This window comes from Thermobia domestica, chromosome 15, assembly GCF_964235325.1.
Source record: "Thermobia domestica chromosome 15, izTheDome1.hap1.1, whole genome shotgun sequence".
Lineage (NCBI taxonomy): Eukaryota > Metazoa > Arthropoda > Insecta > Zygentoma > Lepismatidae > Thermobia > Thermobia domestica.
The window spans coordinates 43,435,495-43,459,116 of record NC_137468.1 but is presented as its reverse complement, the minus strand read 5'-3'; the positions used below and the strand labels follow the sequence as shown (position 1 = coordinate 43,459,116).

Genomic DNA, 23,622 nt, shown 5'->3' with positions numbered 1-23,622 from the left:
GCAACTTCATGTAGAGAAATTTTCACAAGTAAAGATATACGTGAAGAAAAATCAGATTTTTTTTTCGATAGCCTGGTAAAGACTTAAGCTTCAATCTTGTATCTTGTACAGATTGTTGAATATAGTTTTCGCTGTAAACGTTCGTTTTAGTTTCCCCTTAATAATAATAATAATAATAATAATAATAATAATAATAATAATAATAATAATAATAATAATAATAATAAAGCTTGATATCAAGACTAGAAGCAAAAGAAACGATAATTTTACGACAAAAACGATAATTTAAGTGCTATGTACGATAACATCCTCTGATCCTGTTGGCAACGCTGGTTCGAACTAATATGTTTTTGTTGGGGCATTGACATTTATATAACAGCGTACCGTGATCACATATGTCCCTGAGTAGGACCGGCCAATATTTTGAAGAAAAAGATCTTTTTTTTTAGGGGATCAAATTCATTTTGCCGACTTCATCGCGTTTCTCACTTGAGATCACAGGGAAGCCACACACCCACACGCGAACAAAATGTTGATTTTTCAAGATTTATACTAGTGCTGTCGAATTTTTGTGACATTTGCGGTTTTCGGTTTTTGAGAAAACCGGTTTTATGAAAACCGAAAACCACAAATACGGTTTTCCAAACCGAAACCGAAAAAGTGGTTTTTAAAACCGAAACCGCAAAACGGTTTTCAAAACCGAAACCGCAAAAACGGTTTTCAAAACCGAAGCCGCAAAAACGGTTTTCAAAACCGAAACCACAAATGCGGTTTTCGAAACCGAAACCGCAAAAGCGTATTTCCAAACGGAAACCGCAAAAGCTCTTTTCGAAAGCGAAAGTCGCCCGAAACTGTGTTTGCGGTTTTATAAGCGAAACCATGTTTGTCCTTTTCAAAGCAGAAACCATGTTTGCTGTTTTTAATTACACTGTTTAACAATATTGTGAAAGCATCTATCGATCGAGACGATTGTATTGATTTATATGTGTATTTTAACTTTTTTTTATTTGCTCCAAGACTATTACGGTAATATGTGCAGCACTGCGCGAAAGGGATAGTTCGATGGTTGTAGAAGTCACAGCTAAATTAGGGCTGCCATATTTTAAAATCAGAAAAGTGGCGGGTTCTAAACCGTACGGACTGATGTGAACTTCTGTGTTAAAAATACTGGGATCCTTCGCACTTTTTTTAGTTATTTCTTTGATGACACTTCCAATGTACTTTTCGGCTGCAGGGAAGCAAACTGGACCCCACCTGATTTTCATATATTTTGTAAATTAGACTACGAAGAGCACGAATCTGAAGAAATTTTGACATTTCGAATGTCGAAACTCGAGATATTCGAACATAAAGTGACCGTGGAAACAAACTGGACCCCACCTGATTTTTATATATTTTGTAGACCACGAGAACATGAATCTGAAGGAATTTTGACATTCCGAATTTCGGAACTCCAGATGTTCGAACATAAAGTGACCACGGAAGCAAAAAGGACCCCATTTGATTTTTATATATTTTGTAAACTAGACCAGAATGAGCAATAATCTGAAGGAATTTTGACATTCCGACTTCCCGAACTCGAGATGCTAGAACTTATACAGTAGTTTTATATAGTATGTATAAAAGTAACGGAGAAAGCTCTTTCGCTTTTTGACCTATCACCTTAGAGCATCGATATGTCACCTAAGACGTACCTAGAAGATCAAAAATAGTTCCCATCAGTATCAACGACCTTCTGCTAACGTTCGGGATGGACATGGATTCCTTCGCGGTAGAACTTAGTTTGCCGTGAAGCGAAGAAGGTATCAAGTGCATTTTGCACCTCTACTACGGAGTTGAAGTGAAGTTCTGTAAGGTGAGTGTCCAAGGAATGGAACAGGTGATAATCGGACGGTGCAATGTCCGGGAAGTATGGCGGATGCAATAGTGTTTCCCATCCAAGGCGTAGGATGGTGTCCAGGGTCATTCTATCCATGTGGGGCTTAGCGTTGTCCCGTAATGGAAGAACCCCTTAGCGATTGAGAAGTGCTGGCTCCAGGCTTTTGAGTTTTTCTTGAACACGGCTCAACTGCTGACAGTACACAATCACATTGATGTTCTACTCTGACCAGCCGGTAGCAGTTCCCGATGCACGATGTCGCGAGCAGTCCACCAAACACACAGGAGGACTTTCTGCTGCATTACTGGTTTCAACTGTGTTGTAACCGGTTCATGGGATATTAACCAATGATGACGACGCCGTGGAGCTTCGTACAGGACCCACTTCTCATCATATGTCAACATCTTGTCCAGAAATGGATTCTTTCTCAGACGAGTCAGCAAAGAAACACAGGTGTCTGCTCGCGTGGCCTTCTGGACCGGAGTAAAAATCATGTGGGACCCATAGACTCAACTTGTAGTGCTTCCCAAGTTGATGGAGGTGCTGCTGAATGGTTTCTCCACTCACATTGAATGTTAGCCCCAGTTACTCACATGTCTCTCCACTGTTCGCCTCAATTGCTACCTGAAGATCTTAATTTTGTATATGTGTTGGTCTTCCGGCACGTGGTGCGTCTTTCGTGAGTGTTTTGTCACCGTTCTTAAACTTTCTAAACCACCCTTGCACTGTCTGCGTAATCACGACACCCTCACGAAAGGCCTGAGATATCTTCCGCCCCGCTGCAGTGGCGTTTGACCTCGTACAGCATACACGCCCTTATGACGCTCTGTGGAGGTTCCATATTCACTTTGTTCTTACACAAGTTCACGTTGTAACTGAACTGCCACAAGTAGGTAGAATGTTGGATATACCCACACCAACATCTGACCTTCGCCTTTTCTCCATTCGCATTCAACTCACGATGTGAGGACCAATTGAACACAGACCACCACAAAAAGCGACAGAACTTTCTTGGTTACCTTTATATATCTCACAGGACATAATATGTTTCGTGTAGAGAATATAGTGTTTTTTTTTTATATAAATACATAGCGTATATATCATGCTAGCCCGCAGGATTTTTTCCAAGGAGGGGCAAGACACACACACACACACACACATATATATATATATACATACATATTATATAAATATATATATATATATTCTCACATCAAAAGACGTATGCACGTAATCCTTCATGGCGAACTGATCAGTTATTTTAGCACATAGTATATCTTCACTAACTAGCCTATATAGTAAACATATGTAAAAATCAACAGATTAGAATTAGGATAGCACTGACAGGAAAAAGACACAACACAAATAATCTACTTAGCCTACATTTCATTCATTGGTGTTCGTTGAACAGAAATTCTAGTCCACAAGGACCCTCCTTAGCGAATCTTATAATTGCTTGATGTATGAACATTTACTTGTTTACAAGCACATACTGTATTTTCGGTGGACACAATATACACAGTCCACTGGTTTTTTTCTAGGGATGCGCACGAGACAAGATTTGTGGCTGTCTCGTCTCGAAATTGTGCTGTAAAAATGATGTCTCGACTCGAAAAATGTATATTTCTCCATTGGAAGAGCCGTGTCTCGACTCGAATTTTGTCAGGAAAATCCTGTCTCGACTCGTCTCGTGCGCATCCCTAGTTTTTTCTCCTCCATTAAGCGTAACCAAGCTTTTACTCTCATTAAAGTACTAAATGAACGTTCTACTGTGCAAGTAGTCGCTGGGAGGGGAAGGAATATTTCTGTTACACTCCCAACAGCAACAGCCGAGGCTTCGATAGCTGTGTACAGTTGGTGAAAGCAAATGAAATGAAATCTTTAAGTTTTATGTCCCATAATTATGCCGGAGAGGCTAAAGGAGACGGTGATGATGAGTAATGAATGAAAATGGTGGAATAAAGAAAGTGGGAGAAACCGGGAGAATCCCGATAAAACCCACGCACACGGTATTTGTCCAAAACAAAGTTCACTTGGCGCGAGTTGGGATCGAACCGAGGTCCCCATGTACCAGATGTGAAAGTTGGTGAAAGCAGTTGGTAACATCTGGATAATTTTCAAACATGTTCAAAATAATTTCAATGTATTCTTGTACCTTGGAAAGATCTACCTTGTACCTTGTACCAGATGACGCTGAAGAATGTACCGTATTTATCCGTGTATGCCGCGCACCTTTCTGCACAAAAACGAAGTCAAAAAACAGGGTGCGCGGCATACACGAGGAAATGTCGAATTGACTGAGCCACAAAGCATTTAAAATCACGGGAGCTTTTATTAACCTAATACTGGAATATTGTGAGTAATTTTACAAGAGTAGAAAAGTTTTAATATAAAATGACAAGTTACAGCTCATCTTTCCTCTTTGCATCAATCGGCCTTTCAAGAACCACTTGCGGCGACTGTACACTGAATGGATGGCGACTGCAGTACACGAAACTACGCCAACTGACCGAATTAAGAAACCTGCACTTCGCCTTTTGTGCGAATGGGTTATTGAAGCATGGAATTCAATTCCAGAGGATCTTGTCCGCAGCTTTAAAAAATGCTGCATTTCCAATGCTAGCGATGGGAGCGAAGACTTTGTTTAGTCCGATAGTGATACGTGCTCCAGCTCCTCGGCGACGAAGAAAGCTAGGCACGGGAGTGATTTCTGTTAATAATCACAGTATTGTTGGATTGTCTCTTTGTATAACAATTTTAATGATTAAAAGTAGGATGAAAAATACATTGTACCTTTTTTTTCTTTCAGAAAATTGATGTGCGCTGCTTACACGTTTTTTTTTTTTTCAATTTTAACGTTCCAGAAATTGGGTGTGCGCGGCTTACACGGGAGCGCGGCATACACGCGTAAATACGGTAAGTACGTAATGAGTTCTTTGTTGCGAGCTTCTATTTCCACCAGGAGACAGCTGTTTTAGGCAATTCACTATTTCTGAGACTTTTCCAAAAATATTGTGATGTTTTTGTTCTTTGCAAACCACCATGTTTCTCAGAAGAGAGGCACATTATGAACAAGAGCAAGGTGACCAGATGTCCCGTATTAGCCGGGACAGTCCCTTTTTTCAACCGCTGTCCCGTTTTTTTCTGATTCTCAAACGGGACGCCTAAATGTTCCGTTTTTAAGCAAAAGTGACCCAGGTGCCCCGTAATTATTATTCAAAATATAAATGGTCAATGCAGATTCTACACTCTTCCGTACCAACACTCATTGGGAAGGTTCAGCTGTGTCTGGAACTTGTGAATGTTCCAAGCATGGCTTTACTTCATCAGCCATCAACTTCCATTCCGCAGTAGAAAAGATACAAGGTCAAACATTTACAGTTTTTGAGGTAATTTCTGTTTTATATGATTTAAAGAAAAATTTAGCTTCAAAATCTCCAGATTGTTTCATTTCAGTAGCTGCGAGGAAAACTCTTGAGCATTTGGATAGAGGGAGTTTTATTTCTGAAGAAGCTAAGATTCGCCAGTATCTTCATACTTTCTATCAAATTGAAGTTGAATATTTAGATAAGTGAATAAAAGTCCTTGAAACTTTTGAAACAATTTAGTTAGATTACGCTTGAGGACCATGTTGGCAGGATATGCAAAAACTGTAGACTCTATTCAGGAAAATAGTCCTTTCGTTCAGATTGATGCTACTGCTCTTTACGACGACTGTGTGTATTTAAAAGAATACTTGACACCAGAAATATTGACTAAGTAGAACTCAAATAGAGTATCTCTTGACAAGTTCTGGCTAGAAGTATTTTCCCATTTCTGTTCTAACGTACCGTACTCAAATCTTCTAAAAGGGGGCGCGGTGGCTCAGTGGTAGAGCGTTCACCTCTGGTGCTTGGGGTCCCGGGTTCGATCCCAGCCCCCGCCAAGTGAACTTTGTGGTGGACAAACACCGTGCTCGTGGGTTTTCTCGGGGTTCTCCCGTTTCCTCCCACTTTCTTCATTCCACCATTTCACTCATCTCTCATTATCACCGTCTCCTTTAGCCTAACCGGCATAACCGTGGGACGTAAAACTTACAGATTTCATTTCATTTTCATTTCATTTTCAAATCTTCTAAAAGTTCCTTCTCTGTTTACTCGGGACTAATGATCCAACTGAACGTGTATTCTCGTACATGAATGTTTCGTGCACAAGTGAGAAAACCCAACCGTCTATAGATACTTTAAAAGCTGTACTGATCAGTAAGATTAATTTTGATCAGTCCTGTATTAATTTCTACAAATTGTTGAATGCAAACAAAGAACTGTTAAAGAGGATCCAGTCATCCCAAAAATACCAGTGAAAGTTACGCTAGATGATATCGTAAAGAATAACGGATGTTCAATAATGAGGTAAGTAGTTTATTAGTAGTTAAAGGTACTGCTGGATAGTACTTAAGTTAGAAATGATGCTCTTACTTGTGTATTTTATAATTAAAAACACTAGTGAGTCCCAAAATGCAACCTGGAAGTCAGATATTTACCCCCATCGCCGATTCGTATGCGTCCCGTTTTTGCAAGTAAAAATTCTGGTCACCTTGAATAAGACAGACCTGACAGACCTTTCACAAAAAAATATATATATATTTTGCATAGTTGCAACTGAATTTCGAATGTGTTTAACTTCATTATTGTCATTAATAACCAAATTTAATTTATGACTAGTACAGTGAAGAAATAACGCCTTAGGATATTGTTTTCGTATTATTCTGTTCACACCACCTTCCGCTCCTACTATTGTATAGCATCCGTTATAACTCTGTCCACATAATTTCGACATATCAAGGTCACATTTTGACAAAAAGGATAAAACTTCAGTTACAATTACCTTTGCATTAAGTTCCTGTAGAGCCACAAAACCAAGGAATTCTATTTTCGGTTGATTTAGAGTTGAGTCTAAATATCTAATTCCTACTGACAACTGTTCTACACCAGAAATGTCCACACTTTCATCAGCAATTACTCAGAATGATTTTCTTTATGTGCTTCCTTAAGTAAAGCAATTCCTTTTCACAAACTGAAATCAATTCATTTTGAATTCATTGTGAAGTATATTTCACATTGCCGATCGTCCTTTAATGTGTTTTTTGAACACAGTGAACTCAGTGAAGATTTCAACTAACATTTCCTGTAGCAGTGAGGCGTTTAGTATGACGCTAATCTTACGTCAAAACTACTCTGCACAAGGGGAAGTGTCTCTAGGCTAGAGAAGAAAGTCGAACACATCAAGGAACACACCCGAATTTGATTTATCACCTCGAAGAGATATATCATGTGTTGTGCAGAAAATGATGGAAGATAATATAGGACCTAGCTTTCTTTCTGTTACTTTCAACTTGCTTAATTCCGGAATTTGGACAACGCTATTCTGACCTTTTTGCCTCTTAGTTAAAAAAAAAAAAAAGTCATATCCATTCTGAACACTACACCATTAACAGAAATTAAAAAAAAAAAAAAAAGCATCTTCGGCTTCCGAAAGCAATTAAACAAACTTTTGTCACTAGAAGAGCCTATAAAAGTTAACCATTTTCGAAAATCCAAGGGGGCAATTGCCCCCTCTTGCCCCGCTCTGTGGGCGCCCATGGTCTATATTAAACTTTAAGTTTTAATATCTCGAGTTTCGGAAGTCGGAATGTCAAAACTCCTTCAGATTCGTGTTCCTCGTGATCTAGTTTACAAAATATATAAAATCAGATGGGGGCCGGTTTACTTCCGTCGTCACTTTATGTTCGAATATCTCGAGTTCCGAAATTCGGAATGTCAAAATTCCTTCAGATTCGTGTTTCTCGTGGTCTAATTTACAAAATATATAAATATCAGGTGGGGTCCAGTTTGTTTCCTTGGTCACTTTGTGTTCGAACACCTCGAGTTCCGAAATTCGGAATGTCAAAATTCCTTCAGATTCGTGTTCCTTGTGGTCTAATTTACAAAATACATAAAAATCAGGTGTGGTCCATTTTGCTTCCCTGCAGCCTACTTTTCAAACGAAACAGTTTTCCAGAGTGTACATTTTGCTTCAAACTGAGTTCTGTCCTAGCTAACATATGTAAATTCGCATCTATAAGAGTCTTTAAAGTTACACTTCAAATTGTCGTTCGGCATTCTTGTAACTTATGAAGGCATCAATAATTTAAGTATGTTTGTCACAACATCTACATTCATGTAGAACTTCCAATACATTACATTAAAAACACATGAACTACACGAAGAAAACCATTGTGCATTAGAGCAGATCTCTTATTAATAAATGTACCTGCACACGCGCACTGCTCCGATAGCCAACAGCCTGAGCCTGAACGTGAGTCCAAATTTAACTCAATCGCGATTGAGATTGTCAGAGGTGTGGCGGTTTACGTTGAATATACCACCACTTTATCAACTAAGTCGTCTTAGATTTTTGTCCAATCCCAAAAATCAGGTGGTTTTTCGTGATTAAGATATATTTAAGCGGGGTACGAATATAGAACCTGAAAATCGGGTGGTACCCGTTAAAATCGGGTAATGAAAACACTAAGCTAAATAGAAAATAAGGTATATCCCTATTTAAGATCACTCTACATGCAACTCATAAAATTCAATTTGAAATTTCACTTAGACTGAGATCTTTTATATTATCATTACTCTTTCACCTTGTTTTTAAAAATAGTACTGTCACTCTTTCTTTTCTTAACAAAAAAACACCACTTCCCTTTAAAAAAAAAGAAAAGAAAAGAAAGAAAGAAAATTTAGATCGCAATACACAATTTTATTGTTGACTTGTTGCCACTCCGATAAATGTAAATGTTGTGGTTTTGCATGTATTGACTGGTTTCTTATCGCAAGTCCCAGATACCTGCAATAGTTCATACGTGACGGAAACACCGATCATGTTTTATTCTGTCTTTGTTTACTTCCCAATAATGATAGCCGTGCCTCTTTGTGAGAAACTGCAACTTATTTTTTTATTCTGCCAATTGTAAAAGTATACTCAACGAGAATTTATCTACACTTTAAGACATTTTAACCCTCCATAAGTGAGGCCCGGTCTCAGATTCCGGGTCACAGTGTTTTTTTCTTTTTTGTTTTTGTTTTTGTTTTTGTTTCACAATAGATGGCGGAAGTTGATCCTCTTAGTACCTTTCCTTCCCGCAATGAGTTTCAAGTTCGTGTTTACGTCAGTGAGCTTCTCGTTATTGTTTACTCTGCAGGTCAACTTAAGGTCTCTGCTTCCGGGCTCACTGTTTGCGTCTCATGTCTGTGACACCGGCCTCACTGTAGGTGTGTTGTTACTTTTCCAATGTATTAATTCTAGTTACTCGTCTGTGTTTTGGTATAAGTTTATTTTATTGGGTATGTACACTATTTTGAAGAAACGTAGTTAAAGTGTAACGACGTGAACTAATGCACAATGTATACCGGTTTTTGAGGCGTAGAGAATAAAATAAAGGGTTAGTAGAGGGTAGGTTAGTTTACGTTTGGCTAAAGAAATGTAGCACACATATTGATCTTAGCTTTTAGCTCAAATTTAACCAAACAACTCAATTACTTAGGTTGACAAATGCAACACAAAAGTCAATCCATTTGTGGTCAGCCTGAGCCCACAGGAAGGGGGGGGGGATAAGTTAGGCACTCTCTAGGTGAAGGAGAAAGGCGTGTGTGGTTAGCATTTCATTAGGTACCCAATAAAATAAACTTGTTCCGTGTTTTTACCGTGGTTTTCAAAATAACACAGTCCAAGCAATAATAATAATAATAATAATAATAATAATAATAATAATAATAATAATAATAATAATAATAATAATAATAATAATAATAATATAATAATAATAATAATTTTGAATTTTCATTTCAAATTGTGTATGAGTTTTTCGCCAGAAATAGGCGCATCATGTGACATTTTAGGCGAGCATATATTGTAAGGAATATAGTGACCTAACTTGATTTGCCGCCATGGAAATGTGTCTAATTGAAGATGGGATTAACATGATAACATTAATTCTGCCCGATAAGTAATCTCTATGAGAATTCGTAGGTTAAACATTTTTTTGTGTGTGGCGTTTATTGTAAGTAAGTTACAGTTACACAGCCGGGAGAGGAAATGATATAGAAAAGATTTGACTCAGACCTTATTAAATGTACAAAGTAGCATTTGCTTGGTGTGAACGAGGTAAAAGTGCCAAACTCTCAGCCAGCATGGATGGTACCGGCAATGGTGTCAAAAAGTCTAATCTACTAAGTGGTGTCAAAAAGTCTAATCGACTCAACTCTCAAGAGTGGTTTAGTGTGGATGGAAACTCACCCGAGATCTTTCGGCTCGTAATGTCTCATCAACGGTTTGCTTTCCTTCTTTCACATTTGCGTTTTGATGACTCCAAGACTAGGGAAGCCAGAAGAAATGTCGATAAGCTGGCACCTATTCGAGACTTTATCTAACTCTTTGTCAGGAATTGTAAAGCAAATTTCAGTATTGGTGAATACACTACGGTAGACGAAATGCTATTTGCATTCCGTGGAAAATGCAGTTTCCGACAGTACATTTCGTCAAAACCTGCTAAATATGGAATTAAAACATCCGCTCTAGCCGATGCAAAACTTTTCTACACTACAAACATTGGAAGTTTATGTTGGCAAACAACCTGAGGGATCTCCATATGAGGTCAGCGACAGGCCCTTAGACGTTGTTCAGAGACTTGTTGAACCAATATCAGGAACCAAGAGAAATGTGACAACAGATAATTGGTTTTCTAGTATTGAACTATCCGAAGCACTTTTCGAGCAACACCAGTTGACACATTTAGGAACGATACGAAAGAATAAGAAGCAATTGCCACAGATTTTTATTCAGCAAATGGACAGAGCTGTGCCATCAAGTGTCTTTGGATTCAGGGACAATTGTACTCTTGTTTCCTATATACCGATCACAAAGAAAAATATGTTGCTGATATCGTCCATGCATGACGATGATGCTATTGACGAGGAAACGGGTAAACCACAAATTATATTGGATTACAACAAATCCAAGATTGGTGTCGATATGGTTGATCAGCTTTGCTCACACTAGAACGTATCAAGGAACACAAGACGGTGGACAATGGTAATATTTTACCATATCATAAACATTGCTGGAATAAACATCCAAGTAGTCGTAGTTTGTAATATGATTCGCCGCAAATTCCTCACAAATATTGGAATGGGACTGGTTCAAAATCACTTGGCAGCAAGAGCACAGATGCTTAATCTTCCTCGACTCCTGCGAGAGAGAATTGCTGAAGTGTGTATGAAGGGATCTCCATCACAGTCACAAGCTTCTTCACTACCAGCTGTATATGGTAGATGTCAGATTTGTGGATGGAAGAAGAATAGGAAAACTAAATACCGCTGCTGAAATTGCAATAAATTCATGTCTTGAACACATTGAAGTTTTGTGTAGAGACTGTCAAACTGTGTGAAAAGAGAAGGGAAACCAGTGAATAGGTTTTTAGTACTATTATTACGGAAGCTTTTTACTTTTGTCAATACTAGTAACATTTATTTGAATTGGTTGTTCCATTTTAGAAGGTAATAATACAAGAATACTAAGTAGGCTATAATAATACATATAGCCTATACTAATAATGACATATTTCACAAATATTAAGCATGGTATTTTCTTAATATTATAAATATATTTTGTATCAATAATTTCAATTTTCAAGGTATAAGCTGTAGCCGTAATCAAACTCTCTTCACATAAATTACCTAATACTTGGTAGAATTTTGAATTTAAATATTTACATATTCTGTGGAGCAGAAATTACAAATATTTCAATATGTTTATATGAATGTGAACAATCAGATCAATGTGAAAACATCAAATAATATAATTGTTCTATTATAATTATTATTGTTTGTTCTACTACTATCCAAAATTTTATTTTATTTAAATGTACATTTCATATAAGGCTCAAAAAGTATTCTGATGCTCCATAATTGCAATGATCATAGTTAAATGTTAACAAAGGTGTTAATAATATAATACAACCGCATTTAGTTTCAAATAACGAGATATGAATCACAAGAGAGACACACAAAAAACGGTCTCTGAGACCAGCCTCACTAAAGAAGTTCCAGAAATTCACCTCACTAACGGAGGGTTAAGAAAAAAATATATTATTTCCCCTCTGCAAATTTTGAGCATTTTTTTTTCTAACGCCAAGGAAAGTTTCCCTCCATCTGGCAACTGTGAGACGAAGTGGGGAAAGATTTTTAGCTGTTTTCTCGTCGTCACTTGATATTGGTGCTGTCGAATTATTATGACATTTGCGGTTTTCGGTTTTCAAGAAAACCGGTTTTCTGAAAACTGAAAACCGCAAATGCAGTTTTCGAAACCGAAACCGCGAAACGGTTTTCAAAACCGAAACCACAAAAACGGTTTTGAAAACCGACATTTCGGTTTTATGAAATTTCACTTTTGTCAAAAACCGGTTTTCGATTTTTTCAAAAACCGATTTCGACAGCACTAATTTATACTGTGAAAGATCGACATCAACGTGCATTTCTCCTATTGAGAGTACAAATCAGTCACAGGAAGCTTTTATTGAGGGTGATCCACTTTTAAAAAATGTTTTCTCACTCTTAGTTAGTGTTGCCACGAGACGAGACTTTAGGCTGTCTCGTCTCGTCTCGTGTAAAGCTTGTTTCGTCTCATGTCTCGTCCCGAAAAATGTGCTCGTCCCGTCTCGTGTCTCGTCTCGAGAGGTTCTGTCCCGTCTCGTCTCATCTCGTTTGTCTCGTGTTGTCTCGTCTTGTCTCGTAAAAAATACGAGGGCTATCCAGAAAGTAGATTACGTTTTCGTCTGTGTCCGCTAGGGGCGGGGCTAGCGCGGCCATCTTGGGGTCAGAGCGTTGCGCAGCTCAGTCGGCATCTAGCCGTGCTAGTGAGAGGTTCGTGCTGTGCTCCGTTAAGATACTGTGACGGTTTGAAATGTCTGCGTTAATTGAAAATCCCGCGAGCTGCGAGGTGCGTGCAGTAATAAGGTTTCTGACAGCAAAAAACTGTAAACCGAAAGAAATCTATCGGCAGCTGTGTGAAGTGTATGGGAACAACATTATCACTGAAGGTGGAGTGCGACAGTGGGTCATAAGATTTAAAAATGGCCGAACCAATGTTCACGACGAAGATCGAAGTGGGAGACCCAGCAAAGTGACTGCCGAACTTGTCGAAAAAGTCGATGTTAAAGTCCGTGAAAATCGAAAGTTCACAATAACGGAACTTTCTTTGAGTTTTCCACAAATTTCGCGAAGTTTGTTGCACGAAATCATCAGCGAAAAGCTTGGTTACCACAAGTTTTGTGCAAGATGGATTCCAAAAATCTTGACAGAGGACCACAAAAATCAGCGAATGGCTGCAGCGTTGCACTTTTTGGACGCCTACAATAAGGATGGTGACTCTTTACTCGATCGCATCGTTACTGGTGACGAAACATGGGTGAAACACGTAAACTGTGAAACGAAATTGCAATCAATGCAGTGGGGGCACACAGGTTCTCCCCAAAAACCCAAGAAATGCATGCAAACAATGTCGGCAAGGAAGATGATGGCGACTGTTTTTTGGGACAGAAAAGGTGTGATTTTGGTGGACTTCCTGGAAAGAGGCACTACAATAAACGCTCAAAGGTATTGCCAAACTCTGCAAAACCTCAGAAGAGCAATTCAAAACAAGCGCAGAGGAATGTTGAGCTCTAAGATCTTGTTGATTCACGACAACGCCCGGCCCCACACGGCAAATGTCACGCGTGAAGTTCTTGAATCTTTTCAGTGGGAGTTGTTTCCTCATCCGCCGTACAGTCCCGACCTGGCACCGAGCGACTTCCACCTATTCCCAGCAATGAAGAAGTGGCTGGCTATGCAGCGTTTTGATGACGACGAACAGCTGCAAGAAGAGGTAACGAAGTGGTTGAAGTCGCAGGCGGCCGAATTTTTCGACGAAGGAATTTCCAAGCTCGTACATCGCTACGATAAATGCCTTAATTTGAATGGTGACTATGTCGAAAAGTAGTATTTGTGTGTGGCCTTCATCTGTATATAATAAAATTTGTTTCCTATACTTTGTTGATTTTTTATTCCAAAACGTAATCTACTTTCTGGATAGCCCTCGTATAGCAGCATACCATGGGAACGAAAGTAAAATGTAGCAGACTGCACCATGCTAATCAAGATACAACTAAGTTACAAGTATTACCCAGAACACACAAGACAAGAAATGTCACGGTAGCTACACCGTGAAGCCTTCACCTCTGGTGTATGTGGTAGTCGGTTCGATCTCGGTTAGTGCCATGTGAGCTTTGTGGTGGACAAACGTCGAATGTGTGTGGGATCCGCGGTATGTCAGTGGTAGAGCGTTCACCTCTGGTGCTTGGAGTCTCGGGTTCGATCCCAGCCCCCGCCAAGTGAACTTTGTGGTGAACAAACATCGTGTGCGTGGGTTTTCTCCGGGTTCTCCCGTTTCCTCCCACTTTCTTCATTCCACCATTTCATTCATTACTCATCATCACCGTCTCCTTTAGCCTAACCGGCATAACCGTGGGACGTAAAACTCAAAGATTTCATTTCATTTCATTTCATTTTTCGTATGTGTGTGTTTTCTCGAAGTTGTCTAGTATCCTACCACTTTCTTCATTCCACTAATTTTCCCATCAACATCTATTCGGGGTGGGCCAAAGTTGCCTAAAGGTCTTAAAAATAAATTCAAATAAGCTCACGAGGCAAGGAAAAATAGTTTACAAGATAATATATCTCTGCTGTTAGTTGTCTGAGGCTTCTCGACCCTGGCTTTTTTTTTTTAACATTCTGAAACATTGTAATTTGTCTCACCAGTTTCAATACACGAATATACAGTAAATTGCTCATAGGTACGTCGAAGATGAAGACACTAATGTCAATTAATGTTTACACGACAAGCAAAGTTCGATGTAAAGGTGTCACCATCCCCGACATTATCGTATACTACACTGGTATACAAAATTTTGCTTATTATTATTTCTTGATGAATTTTTATGTATTTTGACCCCCTGAACACGAATCTGGCACTTGTTTTTATGTAGTGTCAATATTTGCAATGATATAAGCATGTTTTATTTTTCTCCTATACTGATTTATGCAGAGTAATTTGCGTCCTTTTACTTCGATACTCGCTAGGTGGTATCGCATTTGTTATTAAAGATAATTATTCGGAGTACGAAACAGAGAATATAGATTCTAAAGATACATAGCAGAATTGTAAATTGATTAAATACAGTTATTCAAGTGTGAAGCTGATTTTGGAGAAAACAAAATATAAGGAACATCAATGGGACGTGTGTGGGGATTTCAAAATTATTGGTTTTCTTCTTGGGTTGCAAAGTGGTTATACTAAATATTCCTGCTTTCTATGTCTGTGGGACAGTCTGACAACTAACCAGCATTATGATCAAACCACGTGGTCTGAAAGAACGTAGGTTATTCCAGGAACTCATAATGTGATAAATGAAGCATTAGTACCCAGGGAGAAGATTCTCATGCCAACATTACATATTAAGCTGGGATTGGCAAAACAATTTGTGAAAGCTCTGGGTCGCAATTCACCTGTCCTACAATGTATCAAACAAATGTTTCCAGCTTTATCAGAGGCAAAAGTTCTGGCTGGCATTTTCACAGGGCCTCAGATTCATTTCATGCTTAATAGTGGTCCACTTAAACAAAAAATGACGGAGTTAGAAAGAAAGGCTTGGGGGGCCTTTCATAAATTGGTGACGGGATTTCTTGTGCAGAACCGAAGTGAAGCGTTTGAACACCAAGTTAAGACACTCATTGATCAATATCGAGCATTGGGATGTAGAATGTCTTTAAAATTACATATGCTACATTCGTACTTGGATTTCTTTAGGGAGAATTAAGGAGATGTTAGCGAAGAGCAGGAGAACGTTTCCATAGGGGCATTGAGGTAATGGAAAGCAGATACCAAGAAGGGTGGGACTGTGCAATGATGGGTGATTATATTTGGGGGTTAGTAAATGACGAAGTGACAAAGTAACAAACTCATGACAGTACACCCAGATTAGCTAGTGGTCTAAAAAAATGTTGATTTTTGGTTGGCCATTTTGGATTAAAGTTTCTTATATTGTCGTGATCTATTCGCAATCATACAACGTACATCTTCATACCAAGCCGAGCGGTCTGCGGCGATAGACCATCGGCTTGAAGGCCCCGGGTTGAGTCCCGGAAGGGTCATGTGTATGGATTTTAACAGCATTTGTTTTTTCGTATTGTGTCAGGGGGCGAAATCGTACGGGATAAAAGGATTTCAGTCTGAAAAAATTGGAGAGAATATCCTCCCCAGGATACTTTCATGGGAGTAAGAAATTAGTAAAAATATAGGATATACATTTTATAGCAGGTTTAAAATTATGGTTTGGATATCCTATTTCTTTTCTGTTAATTATGTTCTTCAATGTTCGAATTTTGATCATTCTCATGATATTTTCTGCTTTCAACGGAGTTACAAACGTTCTTTACACTCTGTAAGAAACCATTTCTGAAGATAATTTAGGTCCTAATGAATATTATTCACTAGGAAAGGGAAGTATTCCCTTCCTCTCAACATGGAAGCAGAGGGCAATTTCGCACTCTGGTCAGATCAAACATTTCCGCGTAACAAAACGAAGGTCCCCCTGTAAAACCTCTTCACTTAAAGTGTTATTGTTAGTATCATAAATTTGCTGAAAGCAAACAATTTGAAGGGTTCGTCGATAATATCTTTGCTTTTTTTGTCCTTCGACCGCCTTCCAAACAAAGAGGTGAATTTTACAAGCGAGCGATTGGTAAAATGGTAAAAGTGTGTTTTTATGTGTATGTGTGTGTGAGAGAGAGAGAGAGAAGACAAAATTTTAGTTGCAAGATGACATACTTCAATTGCCGTTTTCGGTCCATATAGCAAAAAGAATACCGCCACCAGAGAATAAAGACAAGTGTAGTGTGTTCTGTTCTCTTCCTCAGCCAGAACTTTCAACTACAGCCTGTAATGAGTGTAGACCTTATCCAGTTTTCAAATTGAATAGATGGTCGTGGTAGTTTGGTTTCTTGACCTTGTAAAAATTTTCCCTGTCTTTGATTTTGTTTGTTATCATTCCAGCCAGAAATGAAAAAAATGAGAATTCCTCAGTTTACAGCAAGGGGAATTGGGTAGGGATGCGCACGAGTCAAGTCGAGTCGAGATTTAAGCCTGTCTCGACTCGTCTCGAGAAAATGTTGTCTCGACTCGTGTCTCGACTCGAAAATATGTTCCTGTCTCGACTCGTGTCTCGACTCGACAGTCTCTGTCTCGACTCGACTCGAATTCGAGTCGAGACGTCTCGAAATTCGAGTCGAGACAAAATATACGAGTTAAAATATACGCACACATCAGCCAGAACTTTATGACTACCTACCTAATTGTCAGTATGTGGACCTTTGGCACGGATAACAACGGCGACACGTCTTGGCATGGACGCAATGATCCTTGGTAGGTCGCTGGAGAGAGTTGACACCACATATGCACACACAGGTCACCTAATTCTCGTAAATTCCGGGGAGAGGACGATGCGCCCTGACGTCACGTTCAATCACATCCCAGATATTTTCGATTGGGATCAGATCCGGCGAGTTGGGGGGCCAGCACATCACTTAGAACTCGCATCTCCATTCCTCGAACCACTCTATCACACTCATGGCTTTGTGACATGGTGCATTATCTTGTCAAAATGCCACTACCGTTGGGAAACATGGTCGTCATGAAGGGGTGTGCGTAGTGTGCAAGCAGTGTGCGACACACCTCTTCCGTCATGGTACCTTGCTCGAGCTCTACTAGACACATGGATGCTCACCTGAATGTTCCCCGGATAATAATTAAGCCGCAGCCAGCTGGTCTCCGTCCCGCAGTACAGGTGTCAAGGAGCTGTTCCCTTGGAATACGACGGATTCGCACCCTCCCATCGTTATGATGAAGAAGGTATCGGGATTCATCAGACAATGCAATGCTCTGCCACTATGCCAAGGTCCAGTGGCGATGGTCACGTGTTCATTTCAGTTGTAGTTGCTGATATCGTGGTCTAAACATTCGCACATGAATGGGTCGTCGGCTGCGGAGCCCCATTGTTAGAAGTGTTCGGTGCACTATGTGTTCAGACTAGTGTTGTGAAGGCCTGGGAAGAAACGGAAATTTTGGGTAAAAAAACATTTTTTACGGTTTTCCCGAACTTGGAGAAAAACGGAAAAATTGGGTAAAATTGAAATTTTCGAATATTTTATTATATTATGCTTTCAAAATTAAAACTATTTTGTATTTACTAGTTTAGAGTTAAGATAATTGAGTACTTATGTTTCTTGGATTAGAATAGGGAAATTTTGTGCACAACTCATCGAAACACTTCAAAGTTAGCACCATGATAGAATGGAGTTATGGCTACAAAAGAAACTGAAATATAATCCTAGTTAGCTTAATTAGTATAGACGCATTAAAATTACCTTGAGCAATCTTATGAAGTTCCCCCTTGATGGCAGGGAAGTGTTAAAATAACGGGGACAGAATCATTTTAGTTAATATGTTAAATCAAACATATATTTTGGGGCCGCGGTGGCTCAGTGGTAGAGCGTTCACCTCTGGTGCGTGGGGTCCCGGGTTCGATTCCAGCCCCCGCCAAATGAACTTTGTGGTGGACAAACACCGTGTGCGTGGGTTTTCTCGGGGTTCTCCCGTTTCCTCCCACTTTCTTCATTCCACCATTTCATTCATTACTCATCATCACCGTCTCCTTTAGCCTAACCGGCATAGCCGTGGGACGTAAAACTCAAAGATTTCATTTCATTTTTAAACATATATTTTATAGAGATGTCTTCCTTGTTCTATGTAAAATTTCCGGAAATTTTGAATCCATTAGAAAAAAATCATTTCTTTGGAAATATTGGCAAAAACAGGAAAATAAGGTTTAAAAACTTTTTTTGGCCTGATGCTAATCATCTTACTTGCTGTAACATGTCTGCAACATATACAGTAGGAAGTCGAAAATCCGAACTAATTGGGACCACATATAGTTCGGATTTTCAAATTGTTCGGATTTCCGAAAATGACCAGGAAAATGCAATTTAGGCTTAGGCCCTACATATACTGTACGGTATGTTCTTCTATCGATACAGTGGTTATTCAGTATATACAGGAATTACAATACCGTACGTAAGGCTACTTACATTTAATGTTTCTGAAGAACCTGCTCGTATACAAAATACACTGATCTTGTTAAGTCACACTTAAAACTTATAGGCCTAAGAGAAAATAAAAAATAAAAATATGTATGACCAACAATTACGTATGAATGAACTTCTGTAAAAACACTGACTTCACACAACGTCGACGGACACACTATTGTTTGTTTATCGCTAGCGTTATATTAAGACAAAATGTAAAATGCTTCTAGGGACCGCGTTCGGATTTTTGACGTTCGGATTATCGACTTCCTATTGTATATACAATGTATTTCGCTAACGGAAAAATACTTAAAGCAACAGGTTTTAATTCTACTTTTTAATTTTTTGATTTCTGGTAAAATCCCTCTTTATTCTTTGTATATTTTTCGAATAACTCAAAAAGAGAGATTATTTTATTTACACATACACACATATACCACACAAGTGAGTAAATTTGAGCAGCAAGAAATATATTAAAGGGCTGAGTATGTGAAACTTCCGTTCGTTATTATTACAGACTAGCAGAATACCCGTTCTTCGCACGGGGAGAACAGTTTCATTCTGGGCACAAAAGGCACCAAAACTGTCACCAATGAACTTATTGGGGACCAAAACTATGAATTCGACATTAATATCGGTAATTTTCAGTTAATTTTACATGTCACTATCCCCCCTTAGAGTACTAATGGGACTGAATTTGGATTTAAACGACCGGATGTGTCACTGTTCATCTCAGCAACCCCAAAACTATCGATTCGACACTAATAACGGTCATTTTCAATAATATTTATGTATCTTCTCCCTCCTTTAAGTTGTGGGGCCGAATTTGGATTTAAACGGCATCGGAAGTGTCACTGTTTATTTCTGCGACCCCGAAAACTATGGATTCGCCACTAATATCTGTCATTTTCCCCTCTCCCCTTCCCTCAAGTTGCACCTTCAAAGTGAAATGATAAAAACTATCCGGAACCTCACCTATGTTGAAAATTTTATCGAGGTCGGTCTGATGATTCAAGAGTTATTAAGATACAAACATAGGCACTTTCATTTTGATATATAATAGATAATCTGTCGCACTAGAAAACATGTATTTGTTTACATACAGGATTTTGTGCATAAAATTTATATAAGTGTATATATTAAAATATTAAATAATAGTAATTATATGTTTTATTGCATGAGTATTAGTGAAATTTGCCTACTGCTCTTTCTCTTAAGAAGTAATTTGGTTAAAATTAACAAAACTTCACCGGACCAAAGAGCATGTTGAGAACGCAGTTTCATTCAAGAGACCTATTTCTTGCAACAGAGCACTTTATGTTGGTAGGCTTGTATGTAGCTGTAATTAATGTATGTAACTGTAACTGTAAGTTCTGTAATTAACGCACATCCACGAATAAACGACATAACAGAAATAAGTGCAGACTATTCATTTTCAACTAGCTGAACCTGCGCTCTCTACGCAGCGCATCATTCACATATAAGCATGAATCTCCTTGTCATTCCTCAGATCTGTACATGTCCCTTTGCATATACAAGTGAAGGACGCCTTCATAAAAATCGGCAAGCGGTGTCATAAAGGGGATTTTTTTTCGATTATTTTTTTCGATATCTCGCACTGTTTGCAAGATTTGAGCCCACTTGTGGTTGGAATTTCTAATTCATAGATGACCAGTGTTTTCTTTCTTTCTACATTATGTAATAAGTAAATAAATTACATACACAATTAATTATGTCAGTGATATACGGTGTTCATTGGGGGGAAAAAAAAACTCTCCAAAGAATGAAGATCCATCTTAGATTGGAGAAATGGTTATCCTTCGTTTTCTCATCATTTGGCCATGCAGCAAACACCTGATAGATATACAACCTCTATATACAACAATGTGATGTTGGGATATATAACTCGTAGGGTATGATGGTTTACTTTTTCAAAAATTTCAGTACTTCCAGTAAAATTTAATAAAGAACCAATGACTATGTTTTTTAAATATTCATTAGAATTGGACAATTTACACAAAATTTGGAATTGACCAATGAAAACGGCATGTTTCTAGCACTTGTGGGTTCAAGATCTCATTGTCGAAAGAACTGGAGATAAACATATAAACTTTTCTGTGGAGACAAACAAACATATACCCGTAAATTTAGCATTTTAATACAGATAATAATTGGAATAGTTTTATTTTCGAGTGCTATTTTTTAATATTCACAATATTGAAATTTTTGAACTTATATTTTTCACGCGTTTGAAAAAAAAGGATATCATTACTAATAAAATTAACCTAATACAAACATTTTTCAGTGTTTCAAATTTTTCCGGAAAGAAATCGAAAAAAAAACTTCTTTTTTTTACCAACAGGGTCAAAATTTCCGGAAATTTTTCAACACTAATTCAGACACACTTGTAATATGCCCAGCATTAAACTCTGATGTTAGTTATGACGCAGTTCGCTGCCTGTCCTGTTTTACCAGTCTGCCCAGCCTACGACGTCCGACATATGTAATGAGGTGGGGGGCGCCCAACCCCTCAACGTTTGGACGTCGTTTCTCCTTGGTTTTGCCACTTGTTGCAGACACTCACCACAGCACTCTTCGAACACTTGACAATTCCTGCAGTTTCGAAATTCTCGTGCCGAGTGTTTCTGAGTGAGTACTTTCTTCAAAATAATAGTAAAAATTATAAAAAGATTTTCGAGACATTCGAGTCGAGTCGAGATTTCTACGAGCTGTCTCGACTCGAGTCGTGTCTCGACTCGAAAATTCGAGTCGAGAAATACGTTTGTCTCGACTCGTCTCGAAGTTTACAAAGTGTGTCTCGACTCGAATCTCGAGTCGAGTCGAGTCGAGATTCGAGACATGTCTCGACTCGTGCGCATCTCTAGAATTGGGGACAAGACATTAAGGATGATATTCCTGGAAGCTCATGTATCACGATTGTTTCATTCAATAGACAGAGGACATTTTTCTATGAAGGCTTTGAACATGTTTTGACACAAACTTGTCATCTCCTTTTGCAATCTATATGCCTATTGGCAATTTCAATCTTGGCCATTTCCGCCAGCGTTTTCATTTTCGAGACACGAGACGAGACGAGACATTTCAAGAGATGTCCCGTCTCGTCTCGTCTCGTTTTCGAGACGGGACAAGTAGTCTGTCTCGTCTCGTCTAAAAGGTTCTGTCTCGTCTCGTGGCAACACTACTCTTAGTGGGTATAAAGTAAAAGTATAAATAACTAACTGTGTTGCCTATGGAACACGGAGGTTCAATGCAGCGTTCACAAAAGCTCTCCACTGACTTCTATCTTTAGTCAACTGGATCCAGTTTCTACTTTGTATTCCTATTTCTGCAATATCCATCCTAGGGTCCTCCATCTGCGCCTAGGTCTTCCTAATGGTCGTTTTCCGATTGTTCTTCCAGTTAAGACTTTGAAAGCGTTCCTACTTTCTTCCATTCTAGCTACATGACCAGATCATCAAAGCCTCCTAGATTTGATTACCCTAACAATGTTCGGTAAACCCTATAAATTATGTAGTTCCTCGTTATGAAGTTTTCGCCATTCCCTATTCTCGTTCCTCTTCGGTCTGAATATTCGTCTCAGGATCTTGTTCTCAAATACTTTCAGTTATGTTCTTCCCTCAGAGTAAGGGACCATGTTTCGCAACCATACAGAACAACAGGCTTGTTTATCGTTTTATATATTTTAATCATATACCAACGACAGAATTCGCGACGACAAGAGATTTTGAACATAATAATAGCACGAATTCCCTGCTTTTAATCGACATTTAATTTCTTTGTGAATATGTTTTTCGTCTGTTAATATTGATCCTAGATATTTGAAAGTATCCACTTTATCAAAAGTATTATTTGATATTTTAACGCATCCATAATTTACCGTATTACGGTCCCGACGCACTTCCATGTATTTAGTTTTCTCAGCATTTACTTCTAAACCCATGTCCCTGCCAAGGTTTCATAAGACCTCCGCATTTTTCTATTCTAGTAGTATATCAAAAGTATATCAACAACTAAAACAAAAATATCTTCAAGTTCCAAGACAAATACGCAGAAGCCGACGGGCCCTACCGTAAAGTAACCCAACCCTAGGGATGCGCACGAGACAAGATTTGAGGCTGTCTCGTCTCGAAAATGTACTGTAAAAGTGATGTCTCGACTCGAAAAACGTATATTTTTATATTGGAAGAGCTGTGTCTTGACTCGAATTTTCTCAGGAAAATTCTGTCTCGACTCGACTCGTGCGCATCACTACCCAACCCATAAAAAACTCGAACATAAAAGAGAAGGTACAAACTAGAACAAACTAGAAGTACTCATCCGATTGTTATTTCAAACCAGGGGCGAATCCAAGGGGGGAGATCGGGGCAGTGGCCCCCAAGAAGAGGAAACTTCCTCTTTTTATAATTAAATAAAACACACCCCAGAGTATAGAGCTCTTAAAAGTAGATCTAACTGAGCCTTCAGATG

At 38.7% G+C, this 23,622-nt stretch overlaps 1 protein-coding gene across 1 annotated transcript; it reads left to right on the top strand.

The window, feature by feature from the left end:
• The first annotated feature begins 10,483 nt into the window (after positions 1 to 10,483).
• Positions 10,484 to 10,960, top strand: LOC145671472 (uncharacterized). Its single transcript, XM_081740665.1, has one exon. The coding sequence runs from the start codon at positions 10,484 to 10,486 to the stop codon at positions 10,958 to 10,960; it is 477 nt and encodes a 158-aa protein (XP_081596791.1).
• Positions 10,961 to 23,622: the final 12,662 nt, after the last annotated feature.

Excerpts from the sequence above, each read along its gene's own strand:
- LOC145671472 (XM_081740665.1), top strand. The coding sequence starts at position 10,484 with ATGCAAAACTTTTCTACACTACAAACATTGGAAGTTTATGTTGGCAAA.